Source organism: Hyla sarda, chromosome 1, assembly GCF_029499605.1.
Source record: "Hyla sarda isolate aHylSar1 chromosome 1, aHylSar1.hap1, whole genome shotgun sequence".
Lineage (NCBI taxonomy): Eukaryota > Metazoa > Chordata > Amphibia > Anura > Hylidae > Hyla > Hyla sarda.
In genome coordinates this window covers 2332780-2357021 of record NC_079189.1, presented here as the reverse complement: position 1 = coordinate 2357021, position 24242 = coordinate 2332780, and the positions used below count along the sequence as shown (strand labels likewise).

Genomic DNA, 24242 nt, shown 5'->3' with positions numbered 1-24242 from the left:
AGGACCTTGGAGAGGATCTCTATATAGTCACCTCCCTCAGGTCCTGACTATACATAACACAGGGGATCACTGGGGCCTGAAGGGTTAATGTAATGTAGATCTAAGGTGGAGCCTCCCCTGAAGAAACCTCGGAATTCCCACTGTAATCCATTACTACATACCTGGAGTAACACCTCCTGGAAATATTACATACCTGGGACAACACCTCCTGGAATTACTACATACCTGGGACAACATCTCCTGGAATTATTACATACCTGGGGTAACACCTCCTGGAATTATTACATACCTGGGGTAACACCTCCTGGAATTATTACACACCTGGGCCAACACCTCCTGGAATTATTACACACCTGGGCCAACACCTCCTGGAATTATTACATACCTGGGGTAACACCTCCTGGAATTATTACACACCTGGGCCAACACCTCCTGGAATTATTACATACCTGGGGTAACACCTCCTGGAATTATTACCTACCTGGGACGACACCTCCTGGAATTTCCTCCTTCACTTCCCTCATACACGGATGATCGCCCCTACTTAGCATCCATTCTTCTTCGGCTTCATCCTCCACTTTAATAATAGTAAGGATTCTACCCTGATGTGACATATAGAACAATTTTAGGAGGAAACATCTAATACATCAACATAAGAGACCCCCATAATCTATCCCCACATCTATGACTGCAGGACCCCCTATAGAGATATAGGATCAGCCTCATCTACCTGATGCTTCTCTGAGACATTTCCCTCTGGACAGTCCTGGGAATACAGAGGGCGGGGACACCTCTCGGGTGGATTTCTATCAATGACTCCATCTGTAGGGAACACACAGTGATGAATAGATTATTCCATGTGATGATCAGATGATGGGTGTAGTAGTATCTAGGAGACCCTCCACCAATAAAAGTCTCCCCCTCCTTACACTGCTGATCGGCCCAGAAATCCGTCTCCTCTTCTTCCTTATCCTCGACCTTGATATCAATCAGATTTTTACCCTAAACAGATAAAAATGTAAGTTGATCTGTGGTTCAATCACTTTATGATCATATTTTGGAGACTTTAGCATCATCTACCTGATGCTTCTCTGGGACATTTCCCTCTGGACAGTCCTGGGAATACAGAGGGCGGGGACACCTCTCGGGTGGATTTCTATCAATGACTCCATCTGTAGGGAACACACAGGGAATGAATACATCAGTGCTGGATAGATTTCTATGTTACTAGGTAGTGACAACGATAGCTAGAATAATCTCACCTGATCAGTCTGTGTATTCTGCTCCCTGGTCAGGTAAGAGTTACTGACCTGGGCCAATCGGCAGTGGAGTGGGTGTATTTCTAGGCTTTGTGGCTTGCAGATGATTTCACTTTTACCTTGCACTCTAGTCTATGTCTGTGCACACATGTCATTTGTATAGCAATGACTTATTATGGTACTTCTGTTTAGCTTTTTACCTTTTTCTGTACTGGTCGGTTTATTCTGTCTAGTCAGTTTATTCTGTCTGTCAAACTGCCCACCAGAATTAAAGTGACAGGTGCCACACCCCTTTCCTAACAGAGCCTCACTAGGTCACGCCCCTTCCCAGCACTAGGCCACGCCACGTCTCCTAAATGGATGTGAATGTCTATAGTGTGGGGCCGCCCAAGTAATATATAAACATGTCCCGACAAGTCTTAGTAGCAGAATGTCCCCTTCCCTGCATAGCTTCGCCCCCCTTTCTCTCACATTCACTCACGTAATCTCCTAAATGGATGTGAATGTCTATAGTGTGGGGCCCCCCACAACCTGTGTAATATGTAAGCATGCTCTGATAAGTCTGCGTAGCAAAAATTTCTTATAGTAAAAGACAGTAGGGATGTAAGAAAAAATCGATTCTCGCGATAATCGCGATTTTTCATTTGCCGATACAGAATCGATTCAAAATATTTTTGAATCGATTCTTTTAGGGATGTGGAATTTTTAATAAAACGCACTTTTCTTACCTGCCAACGAGCCCGCGGAGCTCCGGTACAGGTGTTGGGTCCCCGGGCTGTATTCTTCTTACTTCCTGTTAGTCCGGCACGTCACATGGAGCTTCAGCCTATCACCAGCCGCAGCGATGTCCCGCCTCCGCTGGTGATAGGCTGAAGCTCCATGTGACGTGGGACTAACAGGAAGTAAGAAGAATACAGCCCGGGGACCCAACACCTGTACCGGAGCTCCGGGGGCTCGTTGGCAGGTAAGATAAAGTGTGTTTTATTTTATTTTGCAGCACCGGAGTACTAGATCGCCGCTGTCAAAGCTGACAGCGGCGTCTATTGGGATCTATGAATGCTCCCAGGTGGGCGATATATCGCGATGTATCGTCACCTAGACGGTATCGCGATATATCGCGATATATCGAATCGCCACACTGGTATCGCGATTCGAATCGCCAAATTCTTGGCGATTCACACCCCTAAAAGACAGTAATGTATCATTTTATAAAGCTTTATTAATAGAAGTAATCATATATTCAAACAAGTTTCAAAGAATTTTCTACATTTTATATAATTTTTAAAACATATAAAAAATAGTACCTCTCACAAAAAATTCCCACAGGCTGATCAGTCTTCTGACTGTCAGTTAAATACACGGGGCTCATAGTATAACAGCAATCGGTCATTGTATACATTTCATAGTAAAAAGGATGGGGTGCAATTTCTTTAGGTCACAGAGAGGCAGCGATTATATCCCATGAATGTTCTATACATTTTATATAAATGTTTTCACATAGTGCTAGGTAGCCTTGTTTGTAAATACATTGTGAATTACAGTCTGCTTTTACATGACTGTAAATACTTCTCACACAAAATACCCACAAGCTGGTCATTCCTTTTGACTGTCAGTTAAATGCATTCCAGATGTTTGAGCGTTTCTACATTTGTAGGGATAAATACATTTTATATAGTTTCTGATACATATATCAAACACATTTCATAGAATAAGATGTTTTCTTCTGTACATTTGTTAAGTTAAATACCATTTTCACTGTAGAGTGAAAGGCATAAATGATAGCTGTATGTAATTATATGGGTTCTAGTCTAACAGCTACATTTTTAGATAAATATGTACATAGAAACTATTCTGCTAACTTCTTTTCAGGTGATTTTTAATCACAGAATACCCCGAATAGTGTGTATATGTTAGATGTAAGTATTTATACCCCCTAATATTGTGGCCCATCAGCCATAACATTAATACTGCCTCTTAACCCCTTAAGGACAGTGCGTTTTTCCATTTTTGCACTTTCAAGTTTTTCCTCCCTACATTTAAAAAATTATAACCCTTTCAATTTTGCACCTTAAAATCCATATGATGGCTTATTTTTTGCGCCACCAATTCTACTTTGTAATGACATCAGTCATTTTACCCCAAAATATACGGTGAAAGGAAAAAAAAAATTGTGCGACAAAATTGAAGAATAAAACGCCATTTTGTAACTTTTGGGGGGCTTCAGTTTCTATGCAGTACATTTTTCGGTAAAAATGACACCTTCGCTTTATTCTGTAGGTCCATACGATTAAAATGATTCCCTACTTATATAGGTTTGATTTTGTTGTACTTCTGGAAAAAATCATAACTACATGCAGAAAAATTTATACGTTTAAAATTGTCATCTTCTGACCCCTATAACTTTATTTTTCAGGGTACGGGGCGGTATGAGGGCTCATTTTTTGCGCAGTGATCTGAAGTTTTTATCGGTACCATTTTTGTATTGATCAGAATTTTTGATTGCTTTTTATAAATTTTTTGATGATATAAAAAGTGACCAAAAATACGCTATTTTGGACTTTGGAATTTTTTTTGCGCGTACGCTGTTGACCGGGCAGTTTAATTAACTATATATTTTTATAATTGAGACATTTCCTCACACGGCGATATCACATATGTTTATTTTTATTTACACTGGCTTTTTTTTTTAAATGGGAAAAGGGGGGTGATTCAACACTGCACACACTGATCTTATACGGATCATTGTTATCCTATAGGAGACTATAACACTGCACACACTGATCTCTTATACTGATCATTATTATCCCATAGGAGACTATAACACTGCACACACTGATCTTTTACATTGACCTTTATTATCCCATAGGATAACATAGATCAATGATTCTGCCACTTGACTGCTCATGCCTGGATCTCAGGCACTGAGCAGTCATTTGGCGATCGGACACCAGAAGGTAGGTAAGGGACCCTCCTCGTGCCCTATAACTGTTCGGGATGCCGCTATTTCGCCGCAGCGATCTCGAACAGCCCCCTGAGCTAACCGGCAGCAGTTTAGTTTCACTTTAGGTTAATAGCTTGCTGTGGCCCCTGCGTTTTAGTAAGGAAGAGGAATCAGGACGTATCGGTACGTCCTTGGTCCTTAAGGGGTTATTATTGTGCTCCATCAGCCATAACATTAATACCAACTCCTAATATTACGTTCCAAGACCTATAAAATTAATAACACTGCCTAATATTGTGTCCCATCAGCCATAATATTAATACTACTGCCTAATATAGTGTCTCGCGGTTGAACGCGACGGCCACTTGTCTTTTTTCAATCTTACAAACTGTTACTATGTTTCCCTTTGGAGCATTCTGGGTTTTGTTTTCTTTCTTTCTTTGTAAACCATGATATTCTCAAAGTTCACAACTTACAGTTACAGTTATTTTACACCGCTCTATAAATGCTTTAGGTACTGTATACATGACAAAGATTCAGGAAAATAATATCCCCAATAATATACAGCGCAACCAGGTATTGTTCCAAATGTAAGGAAAATAAATATATGCAATCATACAAATATTACTAACATATAAACTAAAAGAAAATACTACATTGATGTTATATAATTATAATACATAAATAATTTAATTTACAATTTTCAGTGACAGTGATAATAACAGGACATGTATGAACACACAGTAAATGCTAGATTATGGGCAGGGCCGGTTTTGGGCTTAGCGTGGCCCTGGGCAAAATTAAAAGTGGGGCCCCAAAAGTCGTAATAGTGCACTAACCAGATTTGCACATTTTTGGTCACTTCAAATACCATAAAAAATATCTAAAAGCAATTGAAAAGTCCCATCAAAACAAAAATGGTACCGATAAAAACTAAAAATCACGGCGCAAAAAAATTACCCTCATACATCCCCATATACAGAAAAATAAAAGTTACAGGGATCAGAATAGTACAATTTAATATTTTTGTATAGTTCCCCCACATTAAGTTGGCAGTATAGTTCCCCCACATTAGGTTTTAGTTCCCCCATATTAGGTGAGCAGTATAGTTCCCCCACATTAGGTTGGCAGTATAGTTCCCCCACATTAGGTAGTAAGTATAGTTCCCTCACACTAGGTTGTACTTCCCCCACATTAGGTAGGCAGTATGTTCCCCCACATTAGTTGGCAGTATGTTCCCCTACATTAAGTTGGCAGTATGTTCCCCCACATTAGGTTGGCAGTATAGTTCCCCCACATTAGGTAGTAAGTATAGTTCCCTCACACTAGGTTGTACTTCCCCCACATTAGGTAGGCAGTATGTTCCCCCACATTAGTTGGCAGTATGTTCCCCTACATTAAGTTGGCAGTATGTTGCCCCACATTAGGTTGGCAGTATAGTTCCCCCACATTAGTTTTGCAGCATAGTTCCTGCAAATGCTCCGCTCTTCTGTTCCTATGGGCACACGCATGGGACATCAGTGACGTCCCTGCATGCGCTCCCTCCCGGCGGCCCCTGCATTTTTAAAGTTAACGCGGGGCTGCAGAAAGGTAACCGGGACATCTTTGTTTCCCGAAAAGACCTTTCGGGACACAGGGATGTCCCAAATGTGACAGGGGGCCCCCTGCGGGCTGCTCAGTGGTGGAACCCCCCCCCCCCTCCTCGATCCGCCACTGAGCAGCCCGCAGGGGGCCCTGGAGGCCCTGGGCAGTTACCCGGTTTGCCCCGCCTTAATGCTGGCCCTGATTATGGGACACAATATTAGGCAGTGTTATTAAATTTTATGGGTCTTGGAACGCAATATTAGGAGTTGGTATTAATGTTATGGCTGATGGGATACAATATTAGGGGTTGGAATTAATTTTATGGGTCTTGTAACGCAATATTGGGAGTTGGTATTAATGTTATGGCTGATGGGGCACAATATTAGGAGGTATAAATACTTACATCTAACATATACACATTATTCAGGGTATTCTGTGATTAAAAATTACCTGAAAAGAAGTTAGCAGAATAGTTTATTTGTAAATATTTATCTACCATATACACATGGAAAGAATTTAGAGTAGACTAGAACCCATATAATTACATACTATATAAAATGTATTTATCCCTACAAATGTAGAAATGCTCAAACATCTGCAATGCATTTAACTGACAGTCAAAAGGAATGACCAGCTTGTGGGGATTTTGTGTGAGAAGTATTTTCAGTCATGTAAAAGCAGACTGTAATTCACAATGCATTTACAAATAAGGCTACCTAGCACTATGTGAAACCATGATATATTGTTGTCCTGGAATTATTAAATACCTGGGACAACACCTCCTGGAATTATTACTTACCTGGGACAACACCTCCTGGAATTATTACATACCTGGGACAACACCTCCTGGCATTATTACATACCTGGGGTAACACCTCCTGGAATTATTACATACCTGGGGTAACACCTCCTGGCATTATTACATACCTGGGGTAACACCTCCTGGAATTATTACATACCTGGGGTAACACCTCCTGGAATTTCCTCCTTCACTTCCCTCATACAAGGGTGATGGCCCCTCATCCTCTCTTCTTCATCCTCCACTTTATTATTAGTCAGATCTCCCCCCTGATGTGACATATAGAACAATTCACTACAATACAGCAGACAGGAGGAGCAACAGAGACCCCCAAAATCTATCCCCACATCTATGACTGCAGGACCCCCCTATAGAGATATAGGATCAGCATCATCTACCTGATGCTTGTCTGGAACATTTCCCTCTGGACAGTCCTGGGAATACAGAGGGCGGGGACACCTCTCGGGTGGATTTCTATCAATGACTCCATCTGTAGGGAACACACAGGGAATGAATACATCAGTGCTGGATAGATTTCTATGTTACTATGTAGTGAGAGTGATATATATATATGTCTCCTCTTACCTTGTGATGTGAGGGGCCGGTGATCCTCCATCATGACTATGTCCTGGTACAGATCCTTGTGTCCTTCTACATACTCCCACTCCTCCATGGAGAAATAGACCGCCACATCCTGACACCTTATAGGAACCTACACACAATGATACTGTCATCACCAGACCCCTCCATTACTGTATAATGTCCCAGCAGTGTCACCTCTCTAATCATCACCAGACCCCTCCATTACTGTATAATGTCCCAGCAGTGTCACCTCTCCAGTCATCACCAGACCCCTCCATTACTGTATAATGTCCCAGCAGTGTCACCTCTCCAGTCATCACCAGACCCCTCCATTACTGTATTATGTCCCAGCAGTGTCACCTCTCCAGTCATCAAGAGACCCCTCCATTACTGTATAATGTTCCAGCAGTGTCACCTCTCCAGTCATCACCAGACCCCTCCATTACTGTATAATGTCCCAGCAGTGTCACCTCTCTAATCATCACCAGACCCCTCCATTACTGTATAATGTCCCAGCAGGGTCACCTCTCCAGTCATCACCAGACCCCTCCATTACTGTATAATTTCCCAGCAGGGTCACCTCTCCAGTCATCACCAGACCCCTCCATTACTGTATAATGTCCCAGCAGTGTCACCTCTCTAATCATCACCAGACCCCTCCATTACTGTATAATGTCCCAGCAGTGTCACCTCTCCAGTCATGACCAGACCCCTCCATTACTGTATAATGTCCCAGCAGTGTCACCTCTCCAGTCATCACCAGACCCCTCCATTACTGTATAATGTCCCAGCAGTGTCACCTCTCTAATCATCACCAGACCCCTCCATTACTGTATAATGTCCCAGCAGTGTCACCTCTCCAGTCATCACCAGACCCCTCCATTACTGTATAATGTCCCAGCAGGGTCACCTCTCTAATCATCACCAGACCCCTCCATTACTGTATAATGTCCCAGCAGTGTCACCTCTCCAGTCATCACCAGACCCCTCCATTACTGTATAATGTCCCAGCAATGTCACCTCTCTAATCATCACCAGACCCCTCCATTACTGTACAATGTCCCAGCAGTGTCACCTCTCCAGTCATCACCAGACCCTTCGATTACTGTATAATGTCCCAGCAGGGTCACCTCTCCAGTCAGCAGCTCAGTGATCCTGTAGGTGAGTTCTAGGATCTTCTCCTCATGTATCAGTGAGAGAGGTGGAGGCTCCGTGATGGGGCTCCGGGCCCTGCTCTGTCCTCCTGACTCATGGAGATGGCTTTTGGGGGCCACACACTCCCCCCATGTCTTCTTCACTCTGGTGTAATCCTGTGTATGGAGAGAGACAATGAGGGGACTGACCCCAGTATTCCTCCCTCACTACAAAGAGGAGATTCTGGAGACCTCACCTACAAAGAGACATCCAGAACATAGAGCGGGGCCAAAGATGGGGGACAACAATGGTGGAAATGTAGATGGGGACAACAATGGTGGAAATGTAGATGGGGGGGACAACAATGGTGGAAATGTAGATGGGGGGGACAACAATGGTGGAAATGTAGATGGGGGGGGACAACAATGGTGGAAATGTAGATGGGGGGGGACAACAATGGTGGAAATGTAGATGGGGGGGGACAACAATGGTGGAAATGTAGATGGGGGGGACAACAATGGTGGAAATGTAGATGGGGGGGACAACAATGGTGGAAATGTAGATGGGGGGGACAACAATGGTGGAAATGTAGATGGGGGGGACAAAAATGGTGGAAATGTAGATGGGGGGGGACAACAATGGTGGAAATGTAGATGGGGGGGACAACAATGGTGGAAATGTAGATGGGGGGGACAACAATGGTGGAAATGTAGATGGGGGGGACAACAATGGTGGAAATGTAGATGGGGGGACAACAATGGTGGAAATGTAGATGGGGGGACAACAATGGTGGAAATGTAGATGGGGGGGACAACAATGGTGGAAATGCAGATGGGGGGGGGACAACAATGGTGGAAATGTAGATGGGGGGACAACAATGATGGAAATGTAGATGGGGGGGCAACAATGGTGGAAATGTAGATGGGGACAACAATGGTGGAAATGTAGATGGGGACAACAATGGTGGAAATGTAGATGGGGGACAACAATGGTGGAAATGTAGATGGGGGGACAACAATGGTGGAAATGTAGATGGGGGGACAACAATGGTGGAAATGCAGATGGGGGGGGACAACAATGGTGGAAATGTAGATGGGGGGACAACAATGATGGAAATGTAGATGGGGGGGGCAACAATGGTGGAAATGTAGATGGGGACAACAATGGTGGAAATGTAGATGGGGACAACAATGGTGGAAATGTAGATGGGGACAACAATGGTGGAAATGTAGATGGGGGACAACAATGGTGGAAATGTAGATGGGTCACCTCACCTCTCCGGTCAGCAGGTGGAGGATCTCCAAGGTGAAGTGTAATATTCTCTTAGTGATCTCATTCCTGTGCTTGTCCATCCTTGGGGGTCATTCAGAAGAAGAAGCGTCTGGAGGAGTAGAGCAGAGAACTGGATCAGCTGGAGGGTTCTAGCTCTGTTTGGGCGTTTATGAGAGAAGTAGTGGCTCTAGATCATACAGGGGCCACATAATTTGTAAATTGCTGGGGAAACCAAAACCCATAGTCACACAGATAACTCAATGTAACACCTCTTCATGTCAGCTTATATTATTGCTTGGTTCACGCCCTCCTCATGCTTTGTTGTTATAAATGTGATATATGCAATTTATATATCATAGATTAGCTCTGTAAACCAGTCAAATAGTGACAGAAAATCAGTCAGAAACGGGCACGGACGTCTCGTTTAAACAGGGCTTCTTATGTCTTTATTTTTCAATAGCGAAACAAATACAGGCTTTACCTTTGGGCTCAAAGATATACAAAATAAATCCTAACTGCAGAATCTTTCCTATCTGTACAGGTGGCTTACTACCAGTCACCCTACATAAGTGTCACCAACACTGTTACTCACATAAGGTAAATGGCCCCTTTTTGAGGCTGCCCACCACAGGATTACAACTCATAATCAGTGACATACGAGTCCTAATAGTGACTGTCCGCTCAGCCAATCACTGGCCGGAACAGTGTTTCGCCTCAGTAGGTCTTGGAAGGTGGAGGCTGGAGCATTCAGCGAGGAGAGACCAGACCTACTCTGGAGAACGCAGGGGGTCCCAGGGGTCAGATGCCGCACAATTAGACGCTTATTCCCTAGCATAAGGATAGGGGATACATTTTTGAGAACTGGTTAACCCCTTAAAAAAGAGCTATATACAGAAAATGCAACAAAGCTGGATATATATTTAGTCTGTCAGTCTGAAGGGAAGAAAAAGCTGTCAAAGCTAAAGAAAAAACCTAGAATATTCGAAAATGAGGCCCTCATGTTACCATTATAAATGAGGAGCTTGATGACAGGCGTCACGCCCCTTCCCATAGACTTGCATTGAGGGGGCGTGGCTGTGACATCACAAGCTTCCGGCGCTGCACCCGATGCTCTAAACGAACGCCGGGTGCAGCAGGGAGATCGCTGGATCTCCCTGATCAGACATCTTATCCCCTATCCTTTGAATAGGGGATAAGATGTCTAGGGGCGGAGTACCATTTTAACTAGTCTTAAAATCTATAAAAGTAAAATATGACATGAAACAAGCTACATAGCTTAAAGGGGAACTCCGGTTCCGGAAATCTTATCACCTAGCCACAAAATAGGGTATAAGTGTCTGCCCTGCTCCCCGGCTCCCTCCGTTACACCCCCTCCCATAGACTTGCATATAGGGGGGGGCGCGGGGGGGTGACGTCACACGGGGTGGAGACATGACGCCATGATACTCCAGCCCTGTGGTCCCACCTGGCTGTTTGTGAGCTGGCACCGCCATGTGCACCTCTAACAGGTGGGTGGCGAATAAAAGATTGCGGGGGTCCACAGTGGCGGGACCCCCGTGGTGAGACATCTTATCCCCTATCCTTTGGATAGGGGATAAGATGTCTCAAGGCCGGAGTACCCCTTTAATACTTTTCTGTAGTCTTCACATGTGTTTAATGATGTTAAGTGGCAGAACATAGTCCTGTGCAGAAGCCTGTATTGTCATGGTGGCAGCGAGGTTCAGGTCGGGTCGCGTCATGGCCACGCCCCCAAATGCAAGTCCACTCCCCCTCCCACAGACCTGCACTGAGGGGGCATGGCCTCGACGCCACGAGTGGGGCACAGACGTGAAACTACGATTCTCCGGCGCTGCACCCGACGCTCTAAACGAATGCCGGGTGCAGCTGGGACCCCCCGTGATCAGACATCCCACCCCCCGGACAGGAACAAGACATCCAGGGGCAGAGCACCCCCCCAAGCCAATGAGCTTAGACTGACAGCATGACCTGATCTTATGATAAAGATTATTCCAACCACAATGCATGTTCCCCGCAAGTGATTGTAATTTCCTTTATGTCTAACATCTCCCTGTCTGTCACCAGCGCTGTGTTCCGCTCCCCAGTCTCCTCCATGTCCCACCGTCCATCCTTCTCTTCCTCCCCTTGGTCCCCAATATATCCCACGAGTCTTCACAAAATGATATTTGAACAAAGTGCCTATTAAACACATTGGCCCTCATTTACTATTGCAAACCCGATATGTTTTGTCAGGTTGTGCGACAGAAATTCTGTCTGCGCCAGAATTGAAAAAACCCGACTAACTCTCCATTTTGCTAAGAAAACCCGAAAAAGGGGCAGGGCAGATGGGGAAATGTTCCCGACATTTGCACAAAACCCAACATATTTACTAAGTGTTCCACATAAAATGTGGTGGATTTGAGCTGAGGAAAACCCGACAGATCAGAACATGTGTAAAAAAAGGAAAATGTAGGGAAAGTGGAAAATGTAGGGAAACCTTAGTAAATACCGAGGAAAATAAATTGTAGGGAATTAACCCCTTAAGGACTCAGCCCATTTTGGCCTTAAGGACTCAGACAATTTAATTTTTACGTTTTCATTTTTTCCTCCTCGCCTTCTAAAAATCATAACTCTTTTATATTTTCATCCACAGACTAGTATGAGGGCTTGTTTTTTGCGCGACCAGTTGTCCTTTGTAATGACATCACTCATTATATCATAAAATGTATGGCGCAACCAAAAAACACTTTTTGTGGGGAAATTAAAACGAAAAACGCAATTTTGCTAATTTTGGAAGGTTTTGTTTTCACGCCGTACAATTTATGGTAAAAATGACGTGTGTTCTTTATTCTTAGGGTCAATACGATTAAAATGATACCCATTATTATATACTTTTATATTATTGTTGCGCTTAAAAAAAATCACAAACTTTTTAACCAAATTAGTACGTTTATAATCCCTTTATTTTGATGACCTCTAACTTTTTTATTTTTCCGTATAAGTGGCGGTATGAGGGCTCATTTTTTGCGCCATGATCTGTACTTTTTTTTGATACCACATTTGCATATAAAAAACTTTTAATACACTTTTTATAATTTTTTTTTTAATAAAATGTATTAAAAAAGTAGGAATTTTGGACTTTTTTTTATTTTTTTTCGTTCACGCCGTTCACCGTACGGGATCATTAACATTTTATTTTAATAGTTCGGACATTTACGCACGCGGCGATACCAAATATGTCCATAAAAAATGTTTTTTACGCTTTTTGGGGGTAAAATAGGAAAAAACGGACGTTTTACTTTTTTATTGGGGGAGGGGATTTTTTTACTTTTACATTTTTTTACATTTTTTTTTACACTTGAATAGTCCCCATAGGGGACTATTCATAGCAATACCATGATTGCTAATACTGATCTGTTCTATGTATAGGACATAGAACAGATCAGTATTATCGGCGATCTTCTAGTATTGTCTGCTCGATCACAGACCAGAGCAGGAGACGCCGGGAGCCGCACGGAGGAAGGAGAGGGGACCTCCGTGCGGCGTTATGAATGATCGGATCCCCGCAGCAGCGCTGCGGGCGATCCGATCGTTCATTTAAATCGCGAACTCCCGCAGATGCCGGGATCTGTATTGATCCCGGCACCTGAGGGGTTAATGGCGGACGCCCGCGAGATCGCGGGCGTCGGCCATTGCCGGCGGGTCCCTGGCTGCGATTAGCAGCCGGGATCAGCCGCGCATGACACGGGCATCGCTCCGATGCCCGCGGTTATGCTTAGGACGTAAATGTACGTCCTGGTGCGTTAAGTACCACCTCACCAGGACGTACATTTACGTCCTGCGTCCTTAAGGGGTTAAAGCCCACAAAGAAACCTACACAACACTCTTAGTAAATGAGGGCCATTGTATTCTTCATCTTGAACGTGTGCCCCATTTCTCCAGTGATTAGTAATGGTTCCGAAAATAAAGGCATAAAGAACTTGCCAGATCTTATATCTTCCAGGCTTTTCCTAATTTTTGGTGGCCGCCCAGATAATCACTGCAAGAATTGCGATCAGTATTACAAGCTCGAGTATGATAATACAGCGAGACTTGCGCTGGTACTCTACTGCCAGGGCCAGCTACTGGTTGGCTTGATGGACATGCACGTCAGCAGTTTCTACGTTGGCCTATATGCTGTCAATCATTTCTCTTTGCTCGTGGATCATCATACCCAAGTCTTTGAAGATTTCATTGACCCCTCCGATATCCTCAAGTTGCTGTATGGCGCTTTCCCGTTCCTCTATGAGCCACAGATCATCTTCCGTGATAAGATCCTCTTGCCTTGTCGTCTGGCTCTCATTTTCCCAGTTGACCAATGAGCCATCCTTAAGTCCATCATCTGCGCCACCACCCGATACTCTGGATCCGGCACGGACCCGAGCAACAAAGTCTTTCTCCTTTTCTGCGGCTAATCTCTGAATCTTCTGAAAGTTGGTCAATGCGGAGCTAAACTCATTCAGGAGTCTGTCCTTCTGGAGCTTTCTCCGTATCTGATCGCTGTCGAAAGGGAGAGATGAAAACTCCTTGAGACATTTGGCCACGTCATTGGAAAGCTTGTTAACATTGTATTTTCTGCTGTAGTTGGTTCTGTAATTCAGTGTCCTGGACGGTTCCCAACTGGTTCACTATCCTCTGGATCTCTGCAGAGCCTTGTGTTATCCTCAGGATGTTGGAGGAGATGGTCTGTGCCATCTGCGCTGGGTCCCGGCTGGTACTATACGCCATGACTGCGATAGGTTGGCAATTCCGTTTCTCATTCAGGGAGTTCGTGCCAATGCTTTAACACCTGTCTCCGGAGCCTCTGTCTGCTCCCAGATTTGTAAATTACTTCTCCAGTGTTTATCAGCTGCTGTATGCTCCACAGGAAGTTGTATAGTTCTTTTCAGTCTGACCACAGTCCTCTCTGACACCCCTGTCCATGTCAGGTACTGTCCTCTTATCCTTAGGATAGGGCAGGTATAGGCAACCTCCAGCACTGCAGATGTTTTGGACTACATCTCCCATGATGCTCTTACAGCCAAAATACTGCCAAAGCATCATGGGATATGTAGTCCAAAACATCTGCAGTGCCAAAGGTTGCCTATGCCTGGGATAGGGGATAAGATGTCTGATCGCAGGGGCCTGACCCTTCCTGATCTCGGCTACGGCACCCCAGACATGACTGGTGATGTGGGGCGGAGGCTTGTGACTTCTGTCACTCCCCGCTCGTGATGTCTCAGCCACGCCCCCTCAATGCAAGTCTATTGGAGGGGGTGTGACAGTCACAAGTCTCCGGCGCTGCACCTGGCGCTCTAAACGAACACCGGGTGCAGCAGGGAGATCGCGGGGGTCCCCAGCAGAGGGACCCCCACAATCAGACATCTTATCCCCTAGGGGATAAGATATCTAGGGGCGGAGTACCCCTTTAAACACTCCTAATGGATTATATAAGAGTGATGTATACCCCAGTGACTACGTTCAGGTCATTTTCCAAGCATATATGACTTGACTAAAAATTGTGGTCGGACACGTTTTTCAATCAGTCAAAAATCAGATATGCTCGGAAAATGACCCGAACGTAGTGGCTAGCTGACTATGGTGAGGTCCGTACGGGTCATGGAAGTGAATGATGTCCGGTCTACAGATACATTGTAGCCCACATATCTGTGCCATAGAGGCACTAATCGTAATGTGAACGCAGCCTTAGATGTATGTCCATAAAACAAGACACATGTTAAAATATATTATAGAAAAGCTCAGTGCACCAGGCTGGATAAGAGGGCAGGGGCATGCAGACAAAGACAAATGGTGTCCAATATGAACTGCTGATTCAATTTGGGTGGGTGCAGGGGATGCATGGCTCTGCCTTTGGTACAAGTTTTCCCTTCCTTTCTGGTTTCTTTTGCTTATTTTCAGGGTGTCCACTGTTCCTTAGATTTCCATTCTTCCATTACTTGTATCCATGTGGCATAAGCAATTGTTATCAGCAGTTCATATTGGACACCAATTGTCTTTGTCTGCCTGCCCCTGCCATCTTATCCAGCCTTGTGCACTGTGCTTTTCTATAATATATTTTAAAGGGGTATTACGGCGCTAAGACATCTTATCCCCTATCCAAAGGATAGGGGATAAGATGCCCGATTGCAGGGGTCCCACCGCTGGGGACCCCGTGATCTTGCACGCAGCACCCCGTTACAATCAGTCCCCGGAGCATGTTCGCTCCGGGTCTGATTACTGTCGATCACGGGGCCGGAGCAGTGTGACTTCACAGCCCCGCCCCCATGTGATGTCACGCTCCACCCCCTCAATTTAAGCCTATGGGAGGGGGCGTGACAGCTGTCACACCCCCTCCCATAGGCTTACATAGAGGGGGCGGAGCGTGACGGCACACGGGGGCGGGGCCGTGACGTCACAATACTCTGGCCCCATGATCGGCAGTCATCAGCTGACAGCTGTCACGCACCCTCCCATAGGCTTGCATTGAGGGGGCGGAGCGTGACACCACACGAGGGCGGGGCCTTGACGTCACAATGCTCCAGCCCCCGTGATCGCCAGTCATCAAACCCGGAGCAAACATGCTCCAGGTACTGATTATAACGGGGTGCGGCGTGCAAGATCACGGGGGTCCCCAGTGGTGGAACCCCCGTGATCAGGCATCTTATTCCCTATCCTTTGGATAGGGGATAAGATGTCTTAGCGCCGGAGTACCCCTTTAAGTTTTCCATATGGCTGTTTCAGCAACTCTTTCCCACTGATTTGTGTTAGTTGGTGACCTATTCCTCCTCTTCTGCAATACACCTGTTACTGCGCGGCGGAACATCAAAGAATAGCGGGGGTATCACATCTGTCCGCTAACTCCCAATTGCCTCCGCCCCCGGATCCGCCCAGAGAGCGAACGTCAGGTGAGGCTCCTGCTGTCACCCCCATGCCGACCGATCCCCGTAACTCCGGGCGATGCCGCTAACCAACAGCACAGATATCACAGCATAACGTCACAATGTATCCACTATACATACTGCAAGTAACATTGGAAAACACCCTATAAAAGTGCAAAAATTATTATTTATATATATAAAAACGTCATCCTTTGGGATTTGCTTTGCTAACAAAATTCTGTTAGTCCAATAAAAAAGGTATTACAAGATACTGCAACATTTTTAGATTTTTTGATCTCCTAGGGGCCGGAAGAAGCGCACGACTATGCGCGAAAATGTCTGTTAGCCTCCGAGCGCCTCATCCAGTCGTCTCCCAGCACTACGGAAATATCCGAAACATGGACTACCACAGGACCGGTGCGTGCGAGTGATCTCTCTGTTCGTTATATATGAATACTAATATACTTTGACACTCAGCACCACGGCAGTGAAAAAGTGTTTAAACAGCTGCGGCCACTGACATCGCTAACCACACTCCGATATAGAATATAAAAGTACAAGAAGTAACAGAGCAGTGATCTCCACATTCTCTACAAATATATATATGTTTTGCGCCTTCGTATTCGTTCTGTGATTGATTTACAATCCTGATCTATGTTAACCCTCTGCTGACATTGATTATTTTGCCTTGTTGTGTCATTATTATATATATATGTTTTGCGCCTTCGTATTCGTTCTGTGATTGATTTACAATCCTGATCTATGTTAACCCTCTGCTGACATTGATTATTTTGCCTTGTTGTGTCATTATTATATATATATGTTTTGCGCCTTTGTATTCGCTCTGTGATTGATTTACAATCCTGATCTATGTTAACCCTCTGCTGACGTTGATTATTTTGCCTTGTTGTGTCATTATTATATATATATGTTTTGCGCCTTCGTATTCGTTCTGTGATTGATTTACAATCCTGATCTATGTTAACCCTCTGCTGACATTGATTATTTTGCCTTGTTGTGTCATTATTATATATATATGTTTTGCGCCTTTGTATTCGTTCTGTGATTGATTTACAATCCTGATCTATGTTAACCCTCTGCTGACGTTGATTATTTTGCCTTGTTGTGTCATTAAGATGTTTTGCGCCTTCGTATTCGCTCTGTGATTGATTTACAATCCTGATCTATGTTAACCCTCTGCTGACATTGATTATTTTGCCTTGTTGTGTCATTATTATATATATATGTTTTGCGCCTTTGTATTCGTTCTGTGATTGATTTACAATCCTGATCTATGTTAACCCTCTGCTGACATTGATTATTTTGCCTTGTTGTGTCATTATTATATATATATGTTTTGCGCCTTTGTATTCGTTCTGTGATTGATTTACAATCCTGATCTATGTTAACCCTCTGCTGACATTGATTATTTTGCCTTGTTGTCATATATATATATATGTTTTGTGCCTTCGTATTCGCTCTGTGATTGATTTACAATCCTGATCTATGTTAACCCTCTGCTGACGTTGATTATTTTGCCTTGTTGTCATATATATATATATATATATGTTTTGCGTCTTTGTATTCGTTCTGTGATTGATTTACAATCCTGATCTATGTTAACCCTCTGCTGACGTTGATTATTTTGCCTTGTTGTGTCATTATTATATATATGTTTTGTGCCTTCGTATTCGCTCTGTGATTGACTTACAATCCTGATCTATGTTAACCCTCTGCTGACATTGATTATTTTGCCTTGTTGTGTTATATATATATATATGTTTTGCGTCTTTGTATTCGTTCTGTGATTGATTTACAATCCTGATCTATGTTAACCCTCTGCTGACATTGATTATTTTGCCTTGTTGTGTCATTATTATATATATATGTTTTGCGCCTTTGTATTCGTTCTGTGATTGATTTACAATCCTGATCTATGTTAACCCTCTGCTGACGTTGATTATTTTGCCTTGTTGTGTCATTATTATATATATATGTTTTGCGCCTTCGTATTCGCTCTGTGATTGATTTACAATCCTGATCTATGTTAACCCTCTGCTGACATTGATTATTTTGCCTTGTTGTGTCATTATTATATATATATGTTTTGCGCCTTCGTATTCGCTCTGTGATTGATTTACAATCCTGATCTATGTTAACCCTCTGCTGACGTTGATTATTTTGCCTTGTTGTGTCATTATTATATATATATGTTTTGCGTCTTTGTATTCGTTCTGTGATTGATTTACAATCCTGATCTATGTTAACCCTCTGCTGACGTTGATTATTTTGCCTTGTTGTGTCATTATTATATATATGTTTTGTGCCTTCGTATTCGCTCTGTGATTGATTTACAATCCTGATCTATGTTAACCCTCTGCTGACGTTGATTATTTTGCCTTGTTGTGTCATTATTATATATATGTTTTGTGCCTTCGTATTCGCTCTGTGATTGACTTACAATCCTGATCTATGTTAACCCTCTGCTGACATTGATTATTTTGCCTTGTTGTGTTATATATATATATGTTTTGTGCCTTCGTATTCGTTCTGTGATTGATTTAGAATCCTGATCTATGTTAACCCTCTGCTGACGTTGATTATTTTGCCTTGTTGTCATATATATATATGTTTTGCGCCTTCGTATTCGCTCTGTGATTGATTTACAATCCTGATCTATGTTAACCCTCTGCTGACGTTGATTATTTTGCCTTGTTGTGTCATTATTATATATATATGTTTTGCGCCTTCGTATTCGTTCTGTGATTGATTTACAATCCTGATCTATGTTAACCCTCTGCTGACGTTGATTATTTTGCCTTGTTGTGTCATTATTATATATATATATGTTTTGCGCCTTCGTATTCGCTCTGTGATTGATTTACAATCCTGATCTATGTTAACCCTCTGCTGACGTTGATTATTTTGCCTTGTTGTCATATATATATATGTTTTGCGCCTTCGTATTCGCTCTGTGATTGATTTACAATCCTGATCTATGTTAACCCTCTGCTGACGTTGATTATTTTGCCTTGTTGTGTCATTATTATATATATATGTTTTGTGCCTTTGTATTCGTTCTGTGATTGATTTAGAATCCTGATCTATGTTAACCCTCTGCTGACGTTGATTATTTTGCCTTGTTGTGTCATTATTATATATATATGTTTTGCGCCTTCGTATTCGTTCTGTGATTGATTTACAATCCTGATCTATGTTAACCCTCTGCTGACGTTGATTATTTTGCCTTGTTGTGTCATTATTATATATATATGTTTTGCGCCTTCGTATTCGTTCTGTGATTGATTTAGAATCCTGATCTATGTTAACCCTCTGCTGACGTTGATTATTTTGCCTTGTTGTGTCATTATTATATATATATGTTTTGTGCCTTCGTATTCATTCTGTGATTGATTTAGAATCCTGATCTATGTTAACCCTCTGCTGACATTGATTATTTTGCCTTGTTGTGTCATTATTATATATATATGTTTTGTGCCTTCGTATTCGTTCTGTGATTGATTTACAATCCTGATCTATGTTAACCCTCTGCTGACGTTGATTATTTTGCCTTGTTGTGTCATATATATATATATGTTTTGTGCCTTCGTATTCGTTCTGTGATTGATTTACAATCCTGATCTATGTTAACCCTCTGCTGACATTGATTATTTTGCCTTGTTGTGTTATATATATATATATTTTTTGCGCCTTCGTATTCGTTCTGTGATTGATTTACAATCCTGATCTATGTTAACCCTCTGCTGACATTGATTATTTTGCCTTGTTGTGTCATTATTATATATATATGTTTTGCGCCTTTGTATTCGCTCTGTGATTGATTTACAATCCTGATCTATGTTAACCCTCTGCTGACGTTGATTATTTTGCCTTGTTGTGTCATTATTATATATATATGTTTTGTGCCTTCGTATTCGTTCTGTGATTGATTTACAATCCTGATCTATGTTAACCCTCTGCTGACATTGATTATTTTGCCTTGTTGTGTCATTATTATATATATATGTTTTGCGCCTTTGTATTCGTTCTGTGATTGATTTACAATCCTGATCTATGTTAACCCTCTGCTGACATTGATTATTTTGCCTTGTTGTGTCATTATTATATATATATGTTTTGCGCCTTTGTATTCGTTCTGTGATTGATTTACAATCCTGATCTATGTTAACCCTCTGCTGACGTTGATTATTTTGCCTTGTTGTGTCATTAAGATGTTTTGCGCCTTCGTATTCGCTCTGTGATTGATTTACAATCCTGATCTATGTTAACCCTCTGCTGACATTGATTATTTTGCCTTGTTGTGTCATTATTATATATATATGTTTTGCGCCTTTGTATTCGTTCTGTGATTGATTTACAATCCTGATCTATGTTAACCCTCTGCTGACATTGATTATTTTGCCTTGTTGTCATATATATATATATGTTTTGTGCCTTCGTATTCGCTCTGTGATTGATTTACAATCCTGATCTATGTTAACCCTCTGCTGACGTTGATTATTTTGCCTTGTTGTCATATATATATATATATATATGTTTTGCGTCTTTGTATTCGTTCTGTGATTGATTTACAATCCTGATCTATGTTAACCCTCTGCTGACGTTGATTATTTTGCCTTGTTGTGTCATTATTATATATATGTTTTGTGCCTTCGTATTCGCTCTGTGATTGACTTACAATCCTGATCTATGTTAACCCTCTGCTGACATTGATTATTTTGCCTTGTTGTGTTATATATATATATATGTTTTGCGCCTTCGTATTCGTTCTGTGATTGATTTACAATCCTGATCTATGTTAACCCTCTGCTGACATTGATTATTTTGCCTTGTTGTGTCATTATTATATATATATGTTTTGCGCCTTTGTATTCGTTCTGTGATTGATTTACAATCCTGATCTATGTTAACCCTCTGCTGACGTTGATTATTTTGCCTTGTTGTGTCATTATTATATATATATGTTTTGCGCCTTCGTATTCGCTCTGTGATTGATTTACAATCCTGATCTATGTTAACCCTCTGCTGACATTGATTATTTTGCCTTGTTGTGTCATTATTATATATATATATGTTTTGCGCCTTCGTATTCGCTCTGTGATTGATTTACAATCCTGATCTATGTTAACCCTCTGCTGACGTTGATTATTTTGCCTTGTTGTGTCATTATTATATATATATGTTTTGCGTCTTTGTATTCGTTCTGTGATTGATTTACAATCCTGATCTATGTTAACCCTCTGCTGACGTTGATTATTTTGCCTTGTTGTGTCATTATTATATATATATGTTTTGCGCCTTTGTATTCGTTCTGTGATTGATTTACAATCCTGATCTATGTTAACCCTCTGCTGACGTTGATTATTTTGCCTTGTTGTGTCATTATTATATATATATGTTTTGTGCCTTCGTATTCGCTCTGTGATTGACTTACAATCCTGATCTATGTTAACCCTCTGCTGACGTTGATTATTTTGCCTTGTTGTGTCATTATTATATATATATGTTTTGCGCCTTCGTATTCGTTCTGTGATTGATTTACAATCCTGATCTATGTTAACCCTCTGCTGACATTGATTATTTTGCCTTGTTGTGTCATTATTATATATATATGTTTTGCGCCTTTGTATTCGCTCTGTGATTGATTTACAATCCTGATCTATGTTAACCCTCTGCTGACGTTGATTATTTTGCCTTGTTGTGTCATTATTATATATATATGTTTTGTGCCTTCGTATTCGTTCTGTGATTGATTTACAATCCTGATCTATGTTAACCCTCTGCTGACATTGATTATTTTGCCTTGTTGTGTCATTATTATATATATATGTTTTGCGCCTTTGTATTCGTTCTGTGATTGATTTACAATCCTGATCTATGTTAACCCTCTGCTGACGTTGATTATTTTGCCTTGTTGTGTCATTAAGATGTTTTGCGCCTTCGTATTCGCTCTGTGATTGATTTACAATCCTGATCTATGTTAACCCTCTGCTGACATTGATTATTTTGCCTTGTTGTGTCATTATTATATATATATGTTTTGCGCCTTTGTATTCGTTCTGTGATTGATTTACAATCCTGATCTATGTTAACCCTCTGCTGACATTGATTATTTTGCCTTGTTGTGTCATTATTATATATATATGTTTTGCGCCTTTGTATTCGTTCTGTGATTGATTTACAATCCTGATCTATGTTAACCCTCTGCTGACATTGATTATTTTGCCTTGTTGTCATATATATATATATGTTTTGTGCCTTCGTATTCGCTCTGTGATTGATTTACAATCCTGATCTATGTTAACCCTCTGCTGACGTTGATTATTTTGCCTTGTTGTCATATATATATATATATATATGTTTTGCGTCTTTGTATTCGTTCTGTGATTGATTTACAATCCTGATCTATGTTAACCCTCTGCTGACGTTGATTATTTTGCCTTGTTGTGTCATTATTATATATATGTTTTGTGCCTTCGTATTCGCTCTGTGATTGACTTACAATCCTGATCTATGTTAACCCTCTGCTGACATTGATTATTTTGCCTTGTTGTGTTATATATATATATATGTTTTGCGTCTTTGTATTCGTTCTGTGATTGATTTACAATCCTGATCTATGTTAACCCTCTGCTGACATTGATTATTTTGCCTTGTTGTGTCATTATTATATATATATGTTTTGCGCCTTTGTATTCGTTCTGTGATTGATTTACAATCCTGATCTATGTTAACCCTCTGCTGACGTTGATTATTTTGCCTTGTTGTGTCATTATTATATATATATGTTTTGCGCCTTCGTATTCGCTCTGTGATTGATTTACAATCCTGATCTATGTTAACCCTCTGCTGACATTGATTATTTTGCCTTGTTGTGTCATTATTATATATATGTTTTGTGCCTTCGTATTCGCTCTGTGATTGACTTACAATCCTGATCTATGTTAACCCTCTGCTGACATTGATTATTTTGCCTTGTTGTGTTATATATATATATGTTTTGTGCCTTCGTATTCGTTCTGTGATTGATTTAGAATCCTGATCTATGTTAACCCTCTGCTGACGTTGATTATTTTGCCTTGTTGTCATATATATATATGTTTTGCGCCTTCGTATTCGCTCTGTGATTGATTTACAATCCTGATCTATGTTAACCCTCTGCTGACGTTGATTATTTTGCCTTGTTGTGTCATTATTATATATATATGTTTTGCGCCTTCGTATTCGTTCTGTGATTGATTTACAATCCTGATCTATGTTAACCCTCTGCTGACGTTGATTATTTTGCCTTGTTGTGTCATTATTATATATATATATGTTTTGCGCCTTCGTATTCGCTCTGTGATTGATTTACAATCCTGATCTATGTTAACCCTCTGCTGACGTTGATTATTTTGCCTTGTTGTCATATATATATATGTTTTGCGCCTTCGTATTCGCTCTGTGATTGATTTACAATCCTGATCTATGTTAACCCTCTGCTGACGTTGATTATTTTGCCTTGTTGTGTCATTATTATATATATATGTTTTGTGCCTTTGTATTCGTTCTGTGATTGATTTAGAATCCTGATCTATGTTAACCCTCTGCTGACGTTGATTATTTTGCCTTGTTGTGTCATTATTATATATATATGTTTTGCGCCTTCGTATTCGTTCTGTGATTGATTTACAATCCTGATCTATGTTAACCCTCTGCTGACGTTGATTATTTTGCCTTGTTGTGTCATTATTATATATATATGTTTTGCGCCTTCG

The 24242-nt window shown here is 41.6% G+C and overlaps 2 protein-coding genes and 1 pseudogene across 3 annotated transcripts in view; 1 reads left to right on the top strand and 2 right to left on the bottom strand.

Annotated features, from left to right (window-relative positions):
* The window catches only part of LOC130283473 (zinc finger protein OZF-like), a 58512-nt gene that overhangs the window by 15784 nt on the left and 18486 nt on the right, over positions 1-24242 (top strand). The window contains exon 2 of one of the 2 annotated variants that reach the window (XM_056533180.1): positions 16768-16881. The exons of the other annotated variant lie outside the window; for it this stretch is intronic. Coding sequence (XP_056389155.1) covers positions 16800-16881 — 82 coding nt within the window. The 5' untranslated portion in view covers positions 16768-16799. The remainder of the gene's footprint in view (positions 1-16767; positions 16882-24242) is intronic. 2 annotated transcript variants of the gene reach the window in all.
* Positions 1-24242, bottom strand: part of LOC130302594 (oocyte zinc finger protein XlCOF7.1-like) — a 61169-nt gene that overhangs the window by 33642 nt on the left and 3285 nt on the right. The window contains exons 2-10 of the mRNA XM_056551717.1: positions 9574-9680; positions 8296-8475; positions 7169-7295; positions 6982-7073; positions 6744-6852; positions 1081-1172; positions 930-1002; positions 731-822; positions 482-602 (exon numbers count right to left, since the gene is read on the bottom strand). Coding sequence (XP_056407692.1) covers positions 482-602; positions 731-822; positions 930-1002; positions 1081-1172; positions 6744-6852; positions 6982-7073; positions 7169-7295; positions 8296-8475; positions 9574-9651 — 964 coding nt within the window. The 5' untranslated portion in view covers positions 9652-9680. The remainder of the gene's footprint in view (positions 1-481; positions 603-730; positions 823-929; positions 1003-1080; positions 1173-6743; positions 6853-6981; positions 7074-7168; positions 7296-8295; positions 8476-9573; positions 9681-24242) is intronic.
* Positions 13429-14335, bottom strand: LOC130288917 (syntaxin-7-like; annotated as a pseudogene).